The following is a 19,746-nucleotide window of genomic DNA, read 5'->3' on the forward strand; positions in this document are numbered from 1 at the left end:
CCAACGGTACCTCCGATTCTCGCAGCTAGCCATGACAGTGTTAGCTGCGACAGTATTAGCTATGACAGATTCTTTCCCACGCAACCATGTCATCTACCAACACATTCAAACCCGGCAGACGAAGGGCGTCCTATGATCGAGCATTATTTCTCCCCTGACGATACGAAACGGTGCTTCTTCAACTGGATCGGGCCGGACCTGTTATCGCCACTAACCCACACCGATGACATTTTCCTTCATCTCTCCTCTTTCCAACCGTCTGATCCGGTGGATTGGATAGATATTCGGCTCTCGATTCTGAACAGCGGTACGGAAGAACCCGTGGCGGAATATCCTTTTTCCTCCCTCGGATCGAAACCATGCTAGGAAATCTCCCGCGGCTTCGTGAGAAGATACATGGTATCATCACGAAGTACCATCACGCAAAGGGCTCCGGAAATGTTCGGTATCGACTAAACATGTGGCCACGAACGGAGACGATACTGAAACTTGATATGGGGACCGCGATTCCACTATCGTCCGCTCACACCGTCAAATCCGTATCTCCACTGGATCCAGGGGCTTTTGTTCAGAATATAGTTGGGAATTTTGACGATGGATCCCCGTGGAAGGGCACTCTGTATATACGGCCGAGCTAGCAATCATGGCAGCATTGAACGAACAAGTGTAGGGTCGTATTTCTTATCGTAATTTTTTCAAATCCGGGAAGGCTATCCCCTGCTTGGGGTAGCGTAGAGGAGATACTTTTCCACTCGACTACCCTGTCTCCGTAGAGGCTCTTATGACGTTTATTATCAGGCCCTCGTCAGGTACTCTGGCTCTTAGTAGTCACATCCTAAGCGCAGACGCTCCCGGTGTCTCGCTATAGGAATCAAGAAGCCTTCCATCAATCTTTGAAACGCTCCGAGGTAACAGAAATGCTAACAAGGAACGGCTGCCAATAGCCATTTCCGAAGTGGACCAGTGACTTGGCCGGTGATTAACATTGCTCGTGACGCAGGCTTTCTCGTATCCAAGAGAGCAAGACAAATGTGCTGACCCATCAAAATTACACCCATGGCCTACCTACTTGTCAGGTCATGGTTGACAGGAATGAAACGGCTGGTTTGGGGGGAGGGGGGTCCTAATCCGGATATTCAGAGCGAAAAACCGAGCCGTTTGCTTTCTGCAAACTCCAACTTCGACTTAGTCTTTGGCGGCTACGTTGATCAATGAGTTGATAATATCGATGTAGGGAATACACTCCCTTGTTTCCTAACAATTCTATTTGGACATCGTCTCCCGAATACCCCATGCCAAGCTAAAGCGCATCCCTGCAAGCCCAAGGCCGGTGCGAAACATATCGAATCCAGTAGATAAGTGTGAAAGGGAAAGAGTGATGAAAATACTGTAACTCGAGCCGTTGAAGCCATTTCTCTCCATGCACCGCGCGGGAATCCGCTTCGTCGGGATTTGTGTAAATTGTCATGTAATCGCCCCGCACATTGTTTGACAGTTTGGTAACTAAGGTGACCCTCCCCAAAACGTTCAAACGAAGCAGTTTGAAGAGATTTTAAAAATCAAGAGAAAAAAAACCTGTCCACTTTCATATCCAGTTTAAGGCCAAGTGCACCATTCACCATCTTCACTCAAGTGACCCTGGAGGAAATACGCAATTCTACAGTGGGAAGCTACTTCAATGGCCCTTCCCACATCACTGCCACCCTTTGCCCGAAGGTCCCTGTAGAGGTGCTTGACGACCTGTTCATGTCCATTCCGAGCTGCTTGACATAACGCTGTCTCCCCAAATTCATCAGCAGCAGCAACATCCAGTCGGCTGTCTTCGAGCAAGAGATCGATAATGTCCAAGTGTCCATGGAAGGCGGCCAAGGAAAGCGCAGTGTATCCGAGGTAAGTTTTGGAATTGATATCGAGTCGCGCTCCCTGGGCAAGGAGTAGCCTTGTAACTTCAAGATGGCCCATCTCGGAGGCAATGCATATAGGCGAGTTGTTCCAGAACCTTTGGTTGATGTCGATGGTATCAAAGCGAAGCAGTCGGCGTACAATTTCTAGATGGCCCTTTTTCGCAGCATGAAATAGAGGAGGGGCTTTTGCCACGTTCACTTGTATATCTGCTCTTGCGAGGAACAATTCCACCATGCATAAATCGCCATTAAATGCGGCATAGGTGAGGGATGCCCATCCATCATCGTCGCAAACGTTTGGATCCAATTCCGCATGATTGAGGAGGGCACATGTGATCGGTTGATTTCCATTCCGCACTGCATTATGAAGAGTTGTTCTGCCCATTTTGCCAATAGCGTTGACATGTACATGATCTTCGCAGAGGATCTGTAGGGCTATGGCTGTATGGTTTTCATGTGCGGCTAAGCAGAGAGCTGTTGCACCATCGCCATCCGAGGCATTGATATCCACAGTATCATAGGCCAAGAGCATCTTTGTGAACGAATTGTGGCCATATTCTGCTGCGATGTGAAGGGCGGTACGACCGTAGCTGTCCGTTGCGTTCACATTTATATCATGCATGGCCAGAAGTGACTTGGCTACCTCCAAGTGCCCATCTTCTGCTGCAATGTGAAGGGCGGTGCGATCTTTTCTGTCAGTTGCGTTGACAGAGATCTCTTCATAGGTAAGCAGTTGTCGGACGGCCTCCTCGTAACCCCCTTTTGCGGCTCGATGCAACAGGCTTTGGCCGTGTCTACCCCTGAAGGAGGGATTTACGCCATACGCAACCAGTAGCTGGATGATGTCTGGGAGGCCAGCCCCTGCAGCCAACCAGAGCGGATGATCTCTGGTATCTAGATCCGTTATCATGGGCTTTTCAGGATCGAGCTTCGAATGAAAGAGCAACATTCGGGTGATTGTCACGCTTTCCTTGTTAATAGCGATGCCGAGTGGGGATATTCGTTTGTAGTCTGGTGTTCTTATATCGCTGTTTCGTTCCAGAAGACGTCCCACCAAGTTCTCATCACATCGAGCGATAGCATACCAGATGGCAGTCCGACGCTTTTCATCCTTGATATCCACAGATGGCTTGAAATCATTCAATAAAAACGAGGCCATGGACAAACATCCCCTTTCCACGGACAAACATCCCCTTTCCACGGCGTATACCAGTGGAGTCTGCTTCTGTTTGTCCTGCCAATCAATAAGTGCCCTCTCGTCGGAAAGAAGGATGCGACAAATTGTCTCGTTTCCAGCGCGAATGGCGTGAAAAATTGGTGTGCGAAATTTGCGATCGGTCGTGTTGACGTCCGCTCGGTGATTACGCAACATATTTTCCACAAAGCTTGCTTTGCCTTTCAGAACGCCCCAAAGCAAGGCAGAGCTGCATTGTTGTCGTACATTGAAATTGTACAGATATGGAAGGAATAAATCATTCATCTTCCGGTTGAGGCAAGCCAGCGTAAGTAAATCTTGAGATTTGTCAAGGCTGTCTGCTATGTAAAGAAGGAGTTCAGGAGGAAGATCAAGGAGAAACATCTATTCATCACACTTGCATTAGTTTACACATTAAATGTTTATTGAGGCACCGAGAAAATCTCACATTGGTATCGGAGTTAGGAGACGAGGCGCGTTGGCTTCGTGTAGAATTGATCTGGTGGAAGATATTGCTTGAAGTTAAGGAAAGGAGGAAGATTCTGTGCTATTTTATATCCCTCGCCCTCACGCATCATCATCGAAGCGGCTTTGTAATTATACTAGGAAGTAAGATTGCGTGGTTTATGTGCAGGCTGTCAAGCCACTCAGGCATTTCCTAGGAGGACGTTGGCTCCTAGGAGCAGTCCTGCTACTATGCATTGGTTAATAATCACGAATTATTAAGATATACGCCGACTGGGTTCCTAGGAGCTATAGGATGCCTCGATGGTGGCCAATAATCTGTTGTCGTTATCTGCATGTCTGCTTATGACGTTTATCATTCCTAGAGACTGGTTCATGCGCACGAAACTAAATCTATTCAGTCAGCTGATAAGAGCGCTTCATACACCACACTTCTTCTCAATTGCTTCTAAAGATGGTTATGGCGGTTTATCTACTTCCCTGGTCCCCAGGTCAAGAGCATATGAGCATATCAGACTGGACCCCTTGTGTTCCAGATTCGGTTCCATAATATCCTACGTGGTTGAATAGCAATGGTAATATTTCCAAAGTTTCCATCATGCGCTGGACCAAGGAAGGAAAAGGCAGGATAGTGGGGTAACTGTTACGCAATTTCGACCATAGATAAGAAAGCCTGAAGGAAACGGCCAGGCTGTTTATAGCATTCTGCCAAGGTGGTTCAGCCCTTGATAACTAGTCAGGCTAGAGAATGGTCATGAGCATCGTGTTTCTAGGCTCCTTTGCTATTGTCATTGTACATTTAGATAGCTTGGAATAATCTACCACTGGTCTCCCATATGCTTGAAGCGACACATCTGCGACTGGATCCAAACATCCTAGGCGACTACCGATGGAGCCCTCTCGAAACTGCAGCACACCACGGGTCCTACGCGATGGTAAAGCTCCTACTGGGTGCGAAAGACATTTGAATCAATGCAGTCGACGAAAGCGAAGATGACCCGCTCTGGCTCGCCATCCAAAGGCGTCCACGGTCGGTGGTCGAACTTTTCTTGAGCGAGCGGGCTCGACTGGATATCAACTGTCAGAATAACAAGAGCGGGGATACATATCTGTTAGCTGCGGCTCTTCGTGGTGATCTACACCTGGTAGACATTATACTCGGATTTGAGGGCGTTGATCTCAACGCAAGAAACCAACAGGGCGAAAGTGCACTGGAAGTCTCTTATCGCCATAAGCACGACCAAGTTTTTCAAAGGCTGGCCGGTCGGGAGGCAGTGCATTGACGATGTTCTTGATTTGTTACTCAATCTATGGTAGATCGGGCTGATGAGAGATTTACTTATGGCTTCTAGACAATGAATAAGTAGGTAGATCTCATTCACCATGAGCAAGAGTTAACTTACTACTCCTAAGCCCTACCGACGATTTTGGCCAGCAAATTGAGGAATTGCGTAAAAGCCGATCCAAATTGGACCAGCAACATTTTGTCATATAACTACTCCGTGTTTCTATTAAGTTTGTTCCTTTGTGAAATTTCCTGCGAGGATCTTTTTTCCAGCTAATTTATACTGTAGTTGTACAACCTTTGTCAAACTCATCCAGTAAGCTCAGCCTTTTTTTTTTTTCAAATTCAACCCTGACCACGCAATTAGCTCCTATGGTGTCCTTCATTGTGCGACAGGCCCGGGTTGTTCCATAGGCGGTGGCATGTAAAAGGAGGTGTATTTTGGCACGCCGTACTTCCGTTGGTGGCATAGTAGCTCTGCCAGAAATCGGTGCATGACGAGCTGTTGGCGGATAACTGATCTTTGTCGGGATACCAAGCGCTGCGATTATTAGTCACAGAGATATCTAGTTGTTCCTGGCCCCTGAGGGTACGGTTGAGCCGGAAGCTGCGGCAAACTTGGAAGTTGGAGATATTCCGTGCAAACACCGAATCGGTGAATGTTGTCCACGCGAGGACTCCTTGGCAATTAGGTCCATCCCAGGCGTTGAGTTGGAGCGGAGCGGAAAGCTTCTGGAATCAGTCAGCAGAGGATTTAGGATTATTTGAAGACATTGACACAATATACTTGGATGGTAGGACGGGAGATACGAGATGGCTGCTGCGGCGCAAGAGCTGCGGCAAACCCCACAATGAGTGGGATGACCATCGATAGCGCCGTCATGCTGGATAAGTAAACGATCGAGAAGTTGGTGGTTTTTCAAGCTCTTTTTAAATGATAGGGAAATTATCACTAACGTTTTTGAACATAGGTGGTTCCCTCCTGGGTCTAAACGGAGGCCTGAATACCTATATTTCAACGGCGTTGGCCATCTTCAATGTTGCACCTCGAAGAACTGAGGGATTGGTTACCAGATCAAAGGAATTTCTAACGAGCATTCAAAAAGCCACAATATAGATCACGTTGCTCTAGTCACCAACGGAGAGATCAGAATACCACTGTGTGGAAAGTCCCTAGTCATCACTAGGGTTTCATACTAGTCAGGTCTTTGAACGACATCAAATAACGGCCATTCTTACACTCTCACCTAGACCCAGCACTATATCTACTATACATCAAAACGCAAATTCTTTTAGTATATACTTGTACCATCCAGAGTGGAAGCCATAAAGCGAGAGACGGGACAAATATGAACGGTCTAGTTAAACAGCCTGCTTACCTGAAGGGTGTTTAACCAGAATGTTCACCACGGAAATCCACCTTTCGGTTGTACGCATACTAGCTCCTTTCAACTGATCAATACCCACCATTTCCCTAGACCTGAGGATTGGATCCGTCAATTTTTACCTTCTTTCAACGTCTGCGCCATCAAGATTGTGCTTGTGTAAAGTGGAAATTCCCGGTCACCAGCCGTCCTTCCTTTCGATCCAACGACCTGTTTTTTTCCACGCCCCCCTCGGTTGAGGATTCTTCCTTGCCCGGTGTTTGTTCACGAGTGGCGTTTGGTACAGTATGTCCTGTTATTTTCGTATGTGACGGATCCACCGATCTTGTGAACTTGACCGGGGCACGAGACTGTCTGACCCTGAAGCAAAGAACGATGATGCGGTTTCACGGTAACCACATAGTGGATAGCCGTTTATACTCTAGTCCAGAGACTTATTTCGCAGCTCTGTTTTCACTAGAGGTGGTTTATTCACTTGTCTTATCCCGACGCAAGAATAATTTATTATATAGACGATAAAAGTTCCAGTGTCCTACGTTTTCCAGGGCCGTCCCATGGCACATGAATTCCTACTACCCTCTACTCAGATTCATTAGCCAGCCTATACTCCGATATCCTCCGGCATGCATTGGATGCTCGGTACCAAGTTATGGGTATCTGCCAAGTATGGACGGTTCTCCATTTACGTTATGTGAATGCTAATCGGGCGTCGAAAAGATCCAAAGTCTTCGTGCATACCTACATCCCCAATATTGGACAAGGCAATGGAGACGATAGCGCCAGCGGCCCGGGTCCCGCTCACCTATCACACCCTAGAAGTCGACCTAAGAGAATTGCGCCGTTCTCTATACGGGGGAGCCCATCCCATGACCTCCACCCCTTCATTAAGCTGCCGGTTGGCGAACTGCGATGCGAACGTTGCTATGGTCGGCGGTCCGCCTCATACCACCGCCAACATGCGTGCGACCCAGTGACGTATCCACCCGTAGGAATCTGCTCGCGAAGGCGAACGGATTGTGCCGTGGCAAAGGAAAGGCTTCAATCCGGTCGCGAGATTCCATCTTGGGTCTACGAGTTACCTGCAGGATGAATGACAGAATGGGAAGGGGAATGTTACCAATAGCACCGGTTAGATAAATACAAAACAACCGCAAAAAAAGGGCAGGGTCACGAATAACAGTGGGAGATAAGTTGTCCAGGAGAGCTATGACTGGAATTTGAGAATTATCAAACTACTGTCCTTCCGCTAACTTGGATCCAACCCATTTGCTGTGGTTGCTCTCGGGGTGCTCCTTGACCGGCTCATTCCGGGGCCAAGGGTGGCCACACTCTGGAACTGAGGGTGCTTCTTTGGACGGTGTACCCATGCTAGATAACTCGTAGTTCAGTTCTGTTGACTGTAGACTCGGTGCCATCGACCGTATGATCATTGCATCCCCATTCATGACATGGCCCAAGGTCGAAATTCACCAGTCGCAAGCCAGCACCGGTCCGGGGCTGAACGGTTTTTCTCACTACCTTGCGAAGTGGTGTACCCGCACATACTAAGAATGGTTAGAAACAGGAACACAGTAGACAACATAGCATAATCCTCCAAGGGGAAAAGCAAGAGCGAGAGGGGCGAGGACGAAAGAGTTCTGCCTACCAGCCACCACCATGTCTCCACGTTGGTCATTACTATGTCGCAGGACTTCCTTCTCCGTGATGCGTGAATAATGAGAAAAGCGCATGCGGGCGCTTGGTTTGGAAGAAAGGGGGTGTTTGCCGTCTGGGCAGAAGAAATTGATCTGCAAGATCTATAAACAGTTAGGATAGTGTCTGTTTTCAATCAGAAGCGTATAACGCCGAGCCTTACATTAAACCCTCCACGGTCCAGGCTGAGAATGTCTTGTACCAAGTCATCCGCCCATTGTGCGAAACCTGTGGACGTTAGTTCAGCTACAAAGCTGGTCGGACGCGGCCAGGGGGCATTTCGACTTACACCAGTCCTCGACCTTGACTTGCCAAAGAACCACCAACTTCCGTACCATAGCTCTCCGGTCAAGACTAGCTTGGACTAACGTTCCTATATATGGAAGTATTCGGAAGAATCCGATATCTTCCACAATGAATAGAATTGTTCCACACTGGCAGAAATTGTCCGACCGTCCGTATGGTCCTAGTATAATGACCGGCCTTTCGATCGGAGTGTTCAATCTATCTCGAAAAGGCTTCCTAGCAAGGCCCTGGCCCCGACGGGGCCTGATCACTAAACGCAATATGCGTCGGGTGCCTTCATCCTCCCAGAAGGCAACGTAAAAGAGGGGAAGCTGCAGGCAGAGGCGAAATCCGCCACGTGGCATCCACAGCTGCACATACTGGCCCGGTCGGACGTTCCATGAGGCAGGTACCGTGACATCAAGCCACAGGAGGTTATTGAAAGAGCTCACAACCATATCGTGCCGGCCGTTTCTCCACGGCTTGTGTGCCAGCACGGTCCTAGTGCACTCTATCGCGGTGAGGCCGATCCATAGGCAGATGGCGCCCAGAAGATACCAGCGGTATACGGAATGTCGCTCCACTAGGTGATAGACGAGGGCGCCGATGGCGATCGCCGCTAGGAGATAGTGACACTTCAGGGCAAATTGCCTGTGGGATCGCACAACCACGGCATGAGTCAACGGCACCACGAGGAACATAGCACATACCGCCTACCCTGGGTTAGCCGTGGGCTGTTTCAGCACTGGAAGCGAAATAAATATAGCCGACCAAGGGATACGTACATACCACGAGCGGAACCACGTGCCGGGTGGTGGTCAGGGCTGAAGTTTTGGCGATGGAAAAAAGAACCGACCCGTGAAACAGACTATGGAGCACACAAAGCCGGCCCACCCATCGGTGCATCCATGCCATAGTCTGGCGATCTATATGGAGAATATCCGCCGGGAGACCAAAGGTCAGTCCGGTGCACAGGGGTATCAGGTGAATGATGGCCAAAGACCCGGCCCTTCGTTGGGCTCCCGCCCAGGAGTGCGTCCATAGACCCAACCCAAGGATATTAGCTGCAAACAAAGTGGCAACTGCGAGACCTTCCCGATACGTGTCGATATCCACCGTTCGGAAGATCCATGGCAAGGGAGAATTTAGGAGGCGCCGCCATGAGATCACGTGGCGTTGTCCGAGCATCCAACAACAGCATCGGTGCCCGAGCCAGTAGGTCAGCCAGATCGCAAGAAGGATGGCAACACAAAGAGCATATAGGTCCGTGGTGGGAATCTTGGAGATCCAGTGGTACAACTCGGAAGCCACCGGGGACATTCTGTTTACCCTTCGGCGGCCAAGCGAGGTGGCATCTATTTAAATACCTTGCGCTGGTCATTCTGCAGTCCTCCATTCTATGCGGCGGATGTAGTTCCACGTGCTGGTTCTGTCTATCTGGATTTTTGCGGGCTATACATGTCGAAAAGTCGCCCTTCGCCTATGCTGTCTCCGCCGTCACGTCCCGCCAGTTTATGAGGCCTTCCGGCGTCTATTAGACACTGCAATCTTCCTACTTTGGAGTCGGCTCCGCTACCATTGACGAAGCCTATGTCGCATTAATTTCTGCCATGGACTACTTTTGCAGTGTATTTTTCCGTTCCATATCGCAGTCTTTTCCTAAACGTCATCCAGCGGGCTGGCTATGACCAAAACCGAGTTCTCTAGCTTTCCTGAGTTTGATAGGCAGCAACCCTCGCCCTGTCTGCACTTGATCCGGACCCGGCAGGGTGTACAGTCCATGTGAGTGTCATCTATGGAACCAAAACCTTCACCGTGACAAGGGACAAGTCAACCCCCAAGTCCACCAATATCAAAAGGGACGTGCAGGACAACACCTCCCATCATGGCGCCACTGATCCTGTGGCCATTGACAAACGCGGCGGTGTCTGCGAAAGCACCGTGTCATCGACGACGACCGCTAAGCCACGCCATGTCGCAGTTGTTACCCCCACCTCCCTAAATACTCCCCAAACTGTGGCTAAAAACTGGTGGCACCTCTATACAACTTGACTATCTTGAAGACGTGGTTTAAATCTGGTATCTTTTAACTCTCCATATGAACGAAGGAGGGTAGCTCTTGCTAATCACCTTGTATTACTCTTGCCCAAAGTCTGTTCTAACCTGCTCAGACGATACTGTATTCCTCGATTTTATTTCCCATTGACAAGCGTTAAATACAATCCCAGTAGACATGGTATAAATAGTCCAATTGACCCTCTATCTTTAAAGTTGTCGAGCCCTACTGCAATGTGAGGCCGTTAAAAAGGTTCCACAGGGTGGTGGGGAATGGTCAATGCATGAGACGCTCCTGGGATCGTTCAACGGACTTTAGTGTAAAGAGCATGCGGCGGCTCTCAGGAACATCAAACCTTCCAGGGCGGACGAACGACATCGAATGTGGGAAGGCAGGGCTCCATGCATCGACATCAAACGCATTCTCTGTAGCCCGTCAATGGCAGTACAAGCAGCAAAAATGATCTTGAGGACTGGACTGCTGGGACAATTCCGAGCAGTGTCATCCACGGTACTAAAATACACATAGCGAAGACGAGTGATTTTTGGTATATAGAAGAAGAGGAGGGCCAGGAAAGGCCTGACAAGTACATAGACACGGAACAATCATTAGATTATGAGTGGGGAGCGACTGGCCGGAGCGGAGGAAGGAAGCAGTTCTAGCAGGGACGGCTTGTTGTCTGAAAGCAAGGGCGGGGACACCTGTACTTATAGATGAACGCTGCATAGCTGCCTTAGGGCGGCTGGGACAGTCTATGAATCAATCAATCAATCAATCAATCAATCATCAAACCTTCCTAGGAGTTTATGGTATCCTCCTGGGAGTGGTAGATGGCGGATCCTAGGAATGGACTGGTTCCTGGGAGCACCTGTCGTCGGCTCCTAGGAATAATCCCTTATTTCCTAGGAGAAGCCTAGTATCTTGATTGATTGATTGATTGATTCATAGACTGTCCCAGCCGCCCTAAGGCAGCTATGCAGCGTACAACTATAAATACAGGTGTTCCCGCTTCTTGCATCCAGAAATCAAGCTCTTCCTCTCACGAAGTGCTTTCCCCTTCTGTTCCCAACAGTTGCACCCTCCGGTACTGATAGTTCTAATAACTGTTCTGTATCTTTGACTTGTCAGGCCTTTCCTGGCCCTCCTCTGCTTCTGTTTGACAATAATCACTCGTCTGCGGTAAATTGAGCACCGTGGATGGGCTGCCCGGAGGGCCCGTCCTGTAATGGTCTTGGCTGTCGGTTCCGTATGTTTGGCGTGTGCTACATTGAGTGCCGATGTTACCGTATGTGTGGCAGTAGAAGTGTTTGTGGCTTGCTCCTTGATGTGTTCCAGGTCTGTGTTGACTTGAGGCCGTGTAGACGTTCTTGCAACAAAAGACGCGTCCGGGACGCGTCTCTTGGAGTAACCGTCTGCTAGGACACAGGTTAACTGTGAAGTTGGAAAATATGTATGTTCCGAATTGAAGTTCTGAGCTGTTGGTGGTGTTGGTGGTGTTGTTTTTGTGATGTCCATTTGTTGAGCAATGAATCGTTCAACCGTCTCCGTCCTAGCTCCCACGCGTCCTCGTCAATCTCGAAACCGTAAACCGTTGTCGGGCAGGACAAATGGAGTGACTCAAGTTCCATTCTCCATCTCGAGGCGTATGTGAGAGGGGCGCAACTCCATCTACCGTACAGCTCGTCTCGAAACTGGTGTCACCACCTACACTATTTGATTGTTTCTTGAACCCCAATGCCAAGACCCACTAGTCTATATTGGGAGTTTGTCTAGAGTACAGTGACGCAGCAAAAGTTTCGACAACACCCCCAGCCCCACCCCTTGATTATATAATATTCTGCCGGTCAAAAACCTCCATGAATTTGCTTCTATATAGCTAGTAGGGCGTGTACCAGCCTTGAGCCTCGATAATAGTCTCTACACGATAGGGCATTGTTTCCGATAGATGCTATAGATGCCTTAATTCTAGTTGGTCCTATACCTGCTGCGCAGTAGCCACCAGAATCTCCTTTGTTTGGTCGTTATTCCCTATATAAATAAGATCAGGTCGAAGTTCGTAGATTTTGGCGTTTAATAACGCCCAGAGGTTCTCAATTGGGTTCAAATCAGGCGAATAAGGTGGCCATTCCATAACCTCGATCTCCATCTCAGTTAGAGCTTCTCGAACAACGTAGGCAGTGTGTGTTGGGGCGTTATTATGCTAAAAAATACTACCCTCGTTCGCTATCAAAATAGGTAAGATTCGGCGATATAACTCCTCGATAACGAAGCGATTCACACCGCTTCGTTCAGATCTCGGATCTCCGAAGAGAGGAATTAATCCAGTACGCCGCTCAGAGCCTAAAAACGAAGCCCAAAACATCTGCTTTACTTACTTCCCGCGTTAAGGCAATCCTTGACATTGTCCAGCTTTTGGCTGATCTTTCGGGCGTACAAAAGTCTATTCTCGGCGAATACCAATCCCACGCTCGACTGTACATTCATCAGACCAAAAAACGTGAGCCCAATCTTCAGGTGTGAAGTGGCGATATCTCCAAGCCCATCGAAGTCGTTTCAGGGCGTTTTCTTCAGTCAAATACGGCCTCCACGAGTAACGCCACTTCTATATATTCTCAGCATTTAATAGTCGACGGATCGAGTCATATTTAACCTAAAAATCTATTAGTAAACCCCTATTATAGTAGCTAAAAAGACTTAACTTTATACGACACTTCAGCAAGTATATCCTCCCGAGTAATCTTCGGATTTTCGTCGATAGCATTTAATAAACGCTCTCGATCAGCTTCGTCTAGCTTTCTCGGGCGCCCAGAGCGTTGTTTTGTAACACCACCGAGTCGTTCACGGTCCTTTTTGATCGTATATCGAATACCAGAGATAGAAACCCACGGATATCGCTTCTATATTCGCCTATAGCCCTATCCAGCGGCGCTATAAAGCTCGCAAATACGTTCACGTAGTGCCGGGGTAAGCTCAGAGCGTGGAGCCATCCGTAGATATAAAAAAAGAGTAACTTCAGGGCGATATAGAGGGGTAAATCGCGTAAAACTAGAAGATATAGTAGGCCTACAAGCGCGTCGTGTAGTAGGCGGTGAGGGGTGTTGTCGAAACTTTTGCTGTGTCACTGTATTCTTGTATGTGGGTCCCGTATCGTTCCTTACGGGAAATACCTAGTGCCATAGTGGGGTGTATTCACTTGTAATTATAATACGCCAGACACCCGCGCATCGGTTGATCTCCGGCGTTGGAGAGCGATCTTGTTGATGGCGTTGATGGCGTACAGGATTCCGATCAGTTCGGCGGCATGCACAGACCATCCTTCCATGGGTCCGACCTGTATCTGTATTTTCTCAGTCGTTTCTAGCGAGTCGTCGAGCGCCACGGCCGCAGCGCCTAGGTGACCTTGGCGTCCTGATGTATCGGAGTATATGACAATGTCCGAGTTGGACCGTGCTTGCTCCGCCCGTTCCATCGCAATCTCCCTATCTGGTTCAATCTCGATCTTCGAAAAGGGTTCTGTCCGCCACGGTGGCAGTGGAGTGGGGTCGATCATTTCTAGTTCATGAAGTCTCTCTGGGCTCATTGTTTTCAAGGTCTCTGCGAGCGGGAACCGGGCACGCGTCCGAACGTTATTTCGTCGCCGTTGGGCCCGAAGCAAGGTATCCCATATAGGGTGTTTCTGTGGTAGGGTGTGGAGTCTGGTGATGGTGTTTTGTCCGTGGTGGCAGAGACGAAGATGGGTTGGGAGGACATGCGCTTCAACTTCGAGTGTGGATGTGGCCACTGTCCGAAAGGCAGAGAGAACTCGGATGAGTGCTGTTCGTTGAACGGTGCGTAGCTGTCGCAGATGGGTCTTATCTCGGAGTGGATCGTGCCAGACCGTTGACGCGTAGTCAATGACCGGTACGACACACGCCTCATATAGCTGGCGCATCTGCTCTGGGCGGAGCTGTCGCAGCCCCCCAAGTGCTATGTTGACCTTGGTGGCTCGCTTGACCACCTGCTGCACGTGTTCTTTCCATCGTAGTTCGTGGTCAAAGATCACGCCTAGGAGTTTGGCGGTTGTCGACGGTGTAATGGTATTGCCGTTCATGAGGATCTGGCCTTGGCACTGTTCACTTCTCTTTCTGGTGATGTGGATAAGCTCGGTCTTCTCTGCTGCGAAGCTGGACCCAGTCTTCTGGGCCCATGCTTCAATCCGCGGTATGTCTTCGGATTGGATTTTAGCCAAGTTCTCTTCGGCGGACCAGCCGACCCGCCAACGAAAGTAGTCGTCGATGAAGGCCGATGCGCCGCCGTGGAAATCGACGGGTTGGTCGACCAGGTCGCAGTTGAAGAACGCAAAGAGGATGGGCGACAATGGGGAGCCTTGTGCTAGCCCGGCATTGTCTAGCGCTGCAACTTCAGAGAGGTAGTCATCGAACCCAATGTTTGCCTGCCGTCCGCTCATGAAGCTTGCAATCCATCTTCGAGCAACCGCGGGAATGCCCTTAGATTGGAGACGAGCGTCTAGGCTTATCTTATTTACCCCATTGAAGGCTCCCTTCAAGTCGAAGGCCACCAGGCTGACCACTCGTCCTCCATACCACGCTCGGTCGATTGCGTTGGCTAACAACAGCAGGGCCTGCTCGGTGGTGCGTCCCGGGCGTCCCCCGAACTGAGTGTCCGGGAGAAGTCCGTAATGCTCCGCGTAGTAGGACAGCCGCCGGGCCACAACTGCCTCCAGCAGCTTGCTGAGCGTGTTGAGTAATGAAATCGGGCGATATGCTCCCGGGAGGGAGTAATCTGGTTTCCCGGGCTTCCGCAGCACCACAATCCGGGCACTCCTCCACCTTTGGGGGTGGTATCCTAGGTCGATTGACGCCGCAAAGATCCGAGTGATGAGGTTACCAAGGTGCCTCCACAGGCGTTTCCAGATCAGCATCGGCAGCCCGTCTTCGCCTGGCGCTGTCGAGGCTTTTGCCGCCTTCAGAGATCGGTAGACTTCGGCCTCTGAGATCGGTTGCCATGGAAGTTCGGCTGGGGGCTGTGCGAGATGTTCCCTTTGAGCAGGCGCCATAGTGGGGAAGAACGAGTCCATGAAGGCCTGAGCCTTCTCCTGGTTTTCGGTTACTTCGCGGTCGCCGACCTTGAGGGCGGGTATGCAACCCCACGAGTCTCGCGGCCTCATGTATGTTGCCGCTTTCCAAAGCTTCCCCTCGCCGGCCTCGTCGAGAAACTGTTTCCAGTGTGATGTCTTGGCTTTCTCGATTGTCCGCGTCCACGCTCGGACGGATCAAGTGATGTAGAGACCAAAACCCGGTCGACTTCCATATCTTAGTATACTTCTCCATAAACTCGGCCAAATCGGACCGCAGGACGTGGTTGCTTTTTCTTTCAATCTCGTCCTTTTCGTCTGGCAATAGATTGGATAGGAGAAGATGCCGAGAGAAACGACCTTCCCATCGATCTTTATCCAAGTTAGGAATGGCTGACGCTGTTTGACTCAGGCTATTGTGAAGGCGAGGCCGGCGGTTCCTGGTTGGTAGAGCTTCCTGGGATATAAATGTCGATGAAAGCCTCCGTTTACGGCACGTGTCCTCCAAAAACGTTTGAGGACTGTCTACTTTTCCATTCGTCGGCAGAGTATGCTGCTGGGCGCTTTCAGGTCGGCAGGAGGCTAGGGCTGAATCATCCGTACAGATCGTCTCGAAATTGGTGTCACCACCTATACTCTTTGATTGTTTCTCGAACCCCAACGCCAAGCCTCCCTAGTCTATATAAGGTATAGCCAGGGAATAATAATATTCCTGTATCAGTATCAATACAAGCAGTTACGTTTATTAATAATACATGTCCATGTATCGTAACTTCGTTCTCAATTCAAGGCAGCTGGAATGTTCCATTATGATGCAAACAAGTCAAACTCTAGAGACTGAGAGTGCCTCGAGAACCTGGCCAGGTGTCACTTTCCTCTACCACTCCAATATTGAAGTGACAGTCAAGGGGGCTTACTTGTTACCAGACATTGCCAATAGTGACTTACATAACCTTGCTTACACGCAGAGTACTCATGAACCTGCTCATCAACATTCTCAGCCTGTCAGCCGCAGTTCTCTTTAATTTTGCGTTCTGTGACACCCCTTGGTAGAAGCTAACACACAATGATGTTGCTAGACTCCTTAGTGGCATCTTCTGCCTTTGGGGGATGACTTACACTCCTTTCAATAATGATGATGCCTACCGACCTGAATTTCCTGATCTCTGGGAACGGACCCCCTCGTATGCCCCCACTCCTGGTTACTTGGACCGCGAATGGACGCCATCAGTAATCTGCCCTTCACCCGATGCCGAGAATATAGTTGGTGAACGTTCAACCTCCTTGCACCAACATCCGCCCGACCAACCGAGTTTTCATGCAGCGGTGGAACATGAAGATGGAAGTGCGTGGGATGAACACTCTCCAGACTGTATTCACTACCAGATCGAGTGGAGGGCTAAATTGAACAATCGGGTTGTGGTGAAGGATACGGAACAAGACCTGACTTTCCCGCCCAGTTCTTATTGGGAACAGATCAAGGAAGACGCTGGAAGTATTCTACGACGAAAGATAGCCCGCAGCCGACGAGTCAGACTAGATGATACCTCCCTGGTGTTATCTGTAAATGACCGTTCCCAACGTGATCTTACGAAACGCTTCGAAGGCACTCGTATCGATTGGACAGCGGTGGAAAAGCAGCTGCTAGCGTGGGGCCATCTGTATCGTCGTGGCAAGAAGCCTAGACTCCAGATATCGATTAACTACATGGAGGATAGTGGGCCTCTTCCTTCTAGAACTGATAAGAGAGGAAAATCATCGGTTACCAAGCGGATGCTTGCTGACCGAGACGCTCAGATTGACGCCGAGCAGGTCTCCGGCCAACATTCTGTCTGGCGCGAGGTGTATCGTGTAATGCGATGCCCTGGGCCTCCATGTCACCACGAAGGACAATATTGCTGGCAAGATCCAGAGGGCAAAAGACACTATAGATTGAAGACACACCATCTGAAGGACCTTGTTAAATACGTGGAGCAAGGAGGAGTCCTCGAGACCCATGATGATATACCAGATAGCCTTCGCGAGCAGCTATATGCTGAGGACAACCAACGACTTGAAAAGCGGAAGAAAACCACGGATAGTTCTGCAGTCGCTTCGATGTGTCCTCCGATCAATATCAATGTCCTCCCAGCTGGAACATCTGAACAATTGATGCCTACCCCTGCTAATGACGCCACTTCTGCTAAGTCGGGCTGCGCTGAATCAATCATGGTTCATGGTTTGCTTGACGTCGCTGTCGAGAAATATACCGAATGGCAACAGTCACGGGTGAGCAACGAGACTTTCAGGGATAATCTCACCAAAGCACGCGACGTGACTCTCGAAAATTGTCTTGATCTCATGCAGATTTATGAAGATCAAGACCCAGGTTTTTTTGTCAAGCATGGCGTGAAAGTAGGTGCAGCCCGGCGGTTCGTACGCGACATCGGCCTTTGGGTGAAACGATGCGGAGACGTCACTTGCAATGAAAATAATAGTAATTTAGTCTAGATATGTTGCTGAATAGAGGACAGCCCACACCGGCATACTACATACTACGTTTATCTCTCCGCATGGTTTCGGTGTGTACTTTCATACCATCGGCTTACCACCTGATACACCTACATCCATGTTACGTTTGTACGGATGGCTTTGCGGACAACCCACTAAATTAAATAAGCTCCAGTTTTCATATTCTAAACACACGGAGCTTGTGTCGGCCCGAATTTGATCGTGGTATGAGTCATCTTATCACGTGCCTCAGTCATCCTTCCTCTCGGTCTTCCCGAGTCAGACTCCAAGAAACTACTACGATGGCAACGCACCGTCACCAGTCCTCTCTAGAGGGAGTTCTGGATTTCTCAATACCCTTGTCATTAAAACCACAACAGCACGAGTCGGCTAGGAACCTTGTGATCGGGCTTGTACGTCAATATGGCCTCGAAAAAACCGTTCGGAAGGGCTATAAGCCTGCGACACTTATCCAGGCTACCCTCGAACACGTTGCGTCTCCAGATACTTTTTTGACTTTCTTCCTTTCATACATCTACGAGGACTATTGTTCGGAAAAAGGACCTTCCGACATTACTCACACCTTATCATACTTCGACGGTTTCTCTTCATGGGAACCTGAACAAATAAACAACGTCCACGAAGCTCTGGAAAACTTCGCTGAGTATATCGTTGAAAATTTTCTACTCCCCCGTGTGTTACTTCCTCGGTTGTATGACGGTAACTATAATGAGCATATGTTGATTATCAATTGCAGTCAGGGCCTCGTCTGTCAAGACACCACAACCAACGCCCACATCGTTATCGTCGTTGCAGAGCTCAACCCCGACCGGGACAAGACAGCGTGTATCAGTTTTACGACAGAGTTGCCTTGTACGCGATCGCCACCGCTGTGTAGTGTCCCGGAAATTCGACAGAGCTGAAGCCAGAAAACGGTTCACTCAGGATAAAGAACATTGTGCAGACGATGACGGGAACCTGCTGAAGAACGAATCAAGTGACCAATTTCAGTACCTGGAGGTTGCCCACATTCTACCGCACTGTCTGACTACAGTGGCATCCGGAGACTTGGATTTGGTAGGTCCAATCTGCAACGTACGACTTCGCCACCACTAATGTGGCGCCCAGAGTGATTCAAAAAAAATGTTCTTCGAATCTTAGATATGTTCGACCCTGGTATCGGCCATCTTATCGATGGTCCAAAGATCGACAGCCCCATAAACGCCCTCACCTTGACGCTGGACTACCACCGATTATTCGGCGAATTTCAGATATATTTCGAACGCACTGGAACACCACACCAATATAGGATTGAGTCGACAGAACAGAGTCCTTTCTTACGTGACCCTTTATTTCCTGTCACCCGCACGCTGACCCTGAGTCCCAATCGTACAATTGACCCTCCTTCCGCCCGGCTTCTCGAGGTTCATCGTGCCATCGCACTTATTATGAAATTGAGCGCCGCCGGTGAGTATATTGAGAAAGTTCTCCGTGACATGGAGGAATTGGATGTCAGAGAAGATGGGTCGACACATTTGGGATATCTTACTGGCCTTCGCCTTGGCGGGTGGTTAAAGACTCTATCTGTGTGTTAATCTTATGTACCTACCTCTTCATACTATATTCCTGAAACAAGTGTCACCACCGATAGATCTCCAGAACAAAGAATAAGGGTTCTAGTACATGTGTCGTACTTTCATCCCGCTTCTATGCGTCGTATCGCAATCTACTGGGCGAGCTCAATATGGTCAATCTTGTAAACGGCCTTATAACAATGATCAATTGTCATAATTCAACATCTATACTAGCGATCTGTGAGAGTGTAATATCACAGATGATAAAACCGTCAGAAGGATTCAACATATCCTGGCTTCATAAAGTGCAGCTCAAACACTTAAGTTTTCCATTTTCTTGC

At 49.2% G+C, this 19,746-nt stretch overlaps 6 protein-coding genes across 6 annotated transcripts; 1 reads left to right on the forward strand and 5 right to left on the reverse strand.

Annotated features, from left to right (window-relative positions):
- Positions 1-1,596: 1,596 nt before the first annotated feature.
- Positions 1,597-3,276, reverse strand: NUU61_001522 (ankyrin repeat domain-containing protein; the record flags this gene model as incomplete). Its single annotated transcript, XM_056652104.1, has 1 exon — positions 1,597-3,276. The coding sequence occupies one exon, from the start codon at positions 3,274-3,276 to the stop codon at positions 1,597-1,599; it is 1,680 nt and encodes a 559-aa protein (XP_056515371.1).
- A 1,232-nt stretch (positions 3,277-4,508) lies between these two features.
- Positions 4,509-4,844, reverse strand: NUU61_001523 (uncharacterized protein; the record flags this gene model as incomplete). Its single annotated transcript, XM_056652105.1, has 2 exons — positions 4,509-4,631; positions 4,707-4,844. The coding sequence occupies 2 exons, from the start codon at positions 4,842-4,844 to the stop codon at positions 4,509-4,511; spliced, it is 261 nt and encodes an 86-aa protein (XP_056515372.1).
- Positions 4,845-5,212: 368 nt separating this feature from the next.
- NUU61_001524 (uncharacterized protein) lies at positions 5,213-5,732 on the reverse strand (the record flags this gene model as incomplete). Its single annotated transcript, XM_056652106.1, has 2 exons — positions 5,213-5,581; positions 5,637-5,732. The coding sequence occupies 2 exons, from the start codon at positions 5,730-5,732 to the stop codon at positions 5,213-5,215; spliced, it is 465 nt and encodes a 154-aa protein (XP_056515373.1).
- Positions 5,733-7,466: 1,734 nt separating this feature from the next.
- Positions 7,467-9,531, reverse strand: NUU61_001525 (ferredoxin reductase family protein; the record flags this gene model as incomplete). The annotated part of the gene is made up of 5 exons (XM_056652107.1): positions 7,467-7,602; positions 7,780-8,030; positions 8,090-8,154; positions 8,216-8,924; positions 9,001-9,531. The coding sequence occupies 5 exons, from the start codon at positions 9,529-9,531 to the stop codon at positions 7,467-7,469; spliced, it is 1,692 nt and encodes a 563-aa protein (XP_056515374.1).
- A 3,935-nt stretch (positions 9,532-13,466) lies between these two features.
- Positions 13,467-15,434, reverse strand: NUU61_001526 (uncharacterized protein; the record flags this gene model as incomplete). Its single annotated transcript, XM_056652108.1, has 1 exon — positions 13,467-15,434. The coding sequence occupies one exon, from the start codon at positions 15,432-15,434 to the stop codon at positions 13,467-13,469; it is 1,968 nt and encodes a 655-aa protein (XP_056515375.1).
- A 1,017-nt stretch (positions 15,435-16,451) lies between these two features.
- On the forward strand, positions 16,452-17,831 carry NUU61_001527 (uncharacterized protein; the record flags this gene model as incomplete). Its single annotated transcript, XM_056652109.1, has 1 exon — positions 16,452-17,831. One exon carries the CDS (start codon positions 16,452-16,454, stop codon positions 17,829-17,831), a length of 1,380 nt encoding a protein of 459 aa, XP_056515376.1.
- Between the last annotated feature and the right edge of the window lie 1,915 nt (positions 17,832-19,746).

This window comes from Penicillium alfredii (assembly GCF_028826965.1).
Source record: "Penicillium alfredii strain IBT 34128 chromosome Unknown utg000002l_segment0_segment0, whole genome shotgun sequence".
In the NCBI taxonomy this organism is placed as follows: domain Eukaryota; kingdom Fungi; phylum Ascomycota; class Eurotiomycetes; order Eurotiales; family Aspergillaceae; genus Penicillium; species Penicillium alfredii.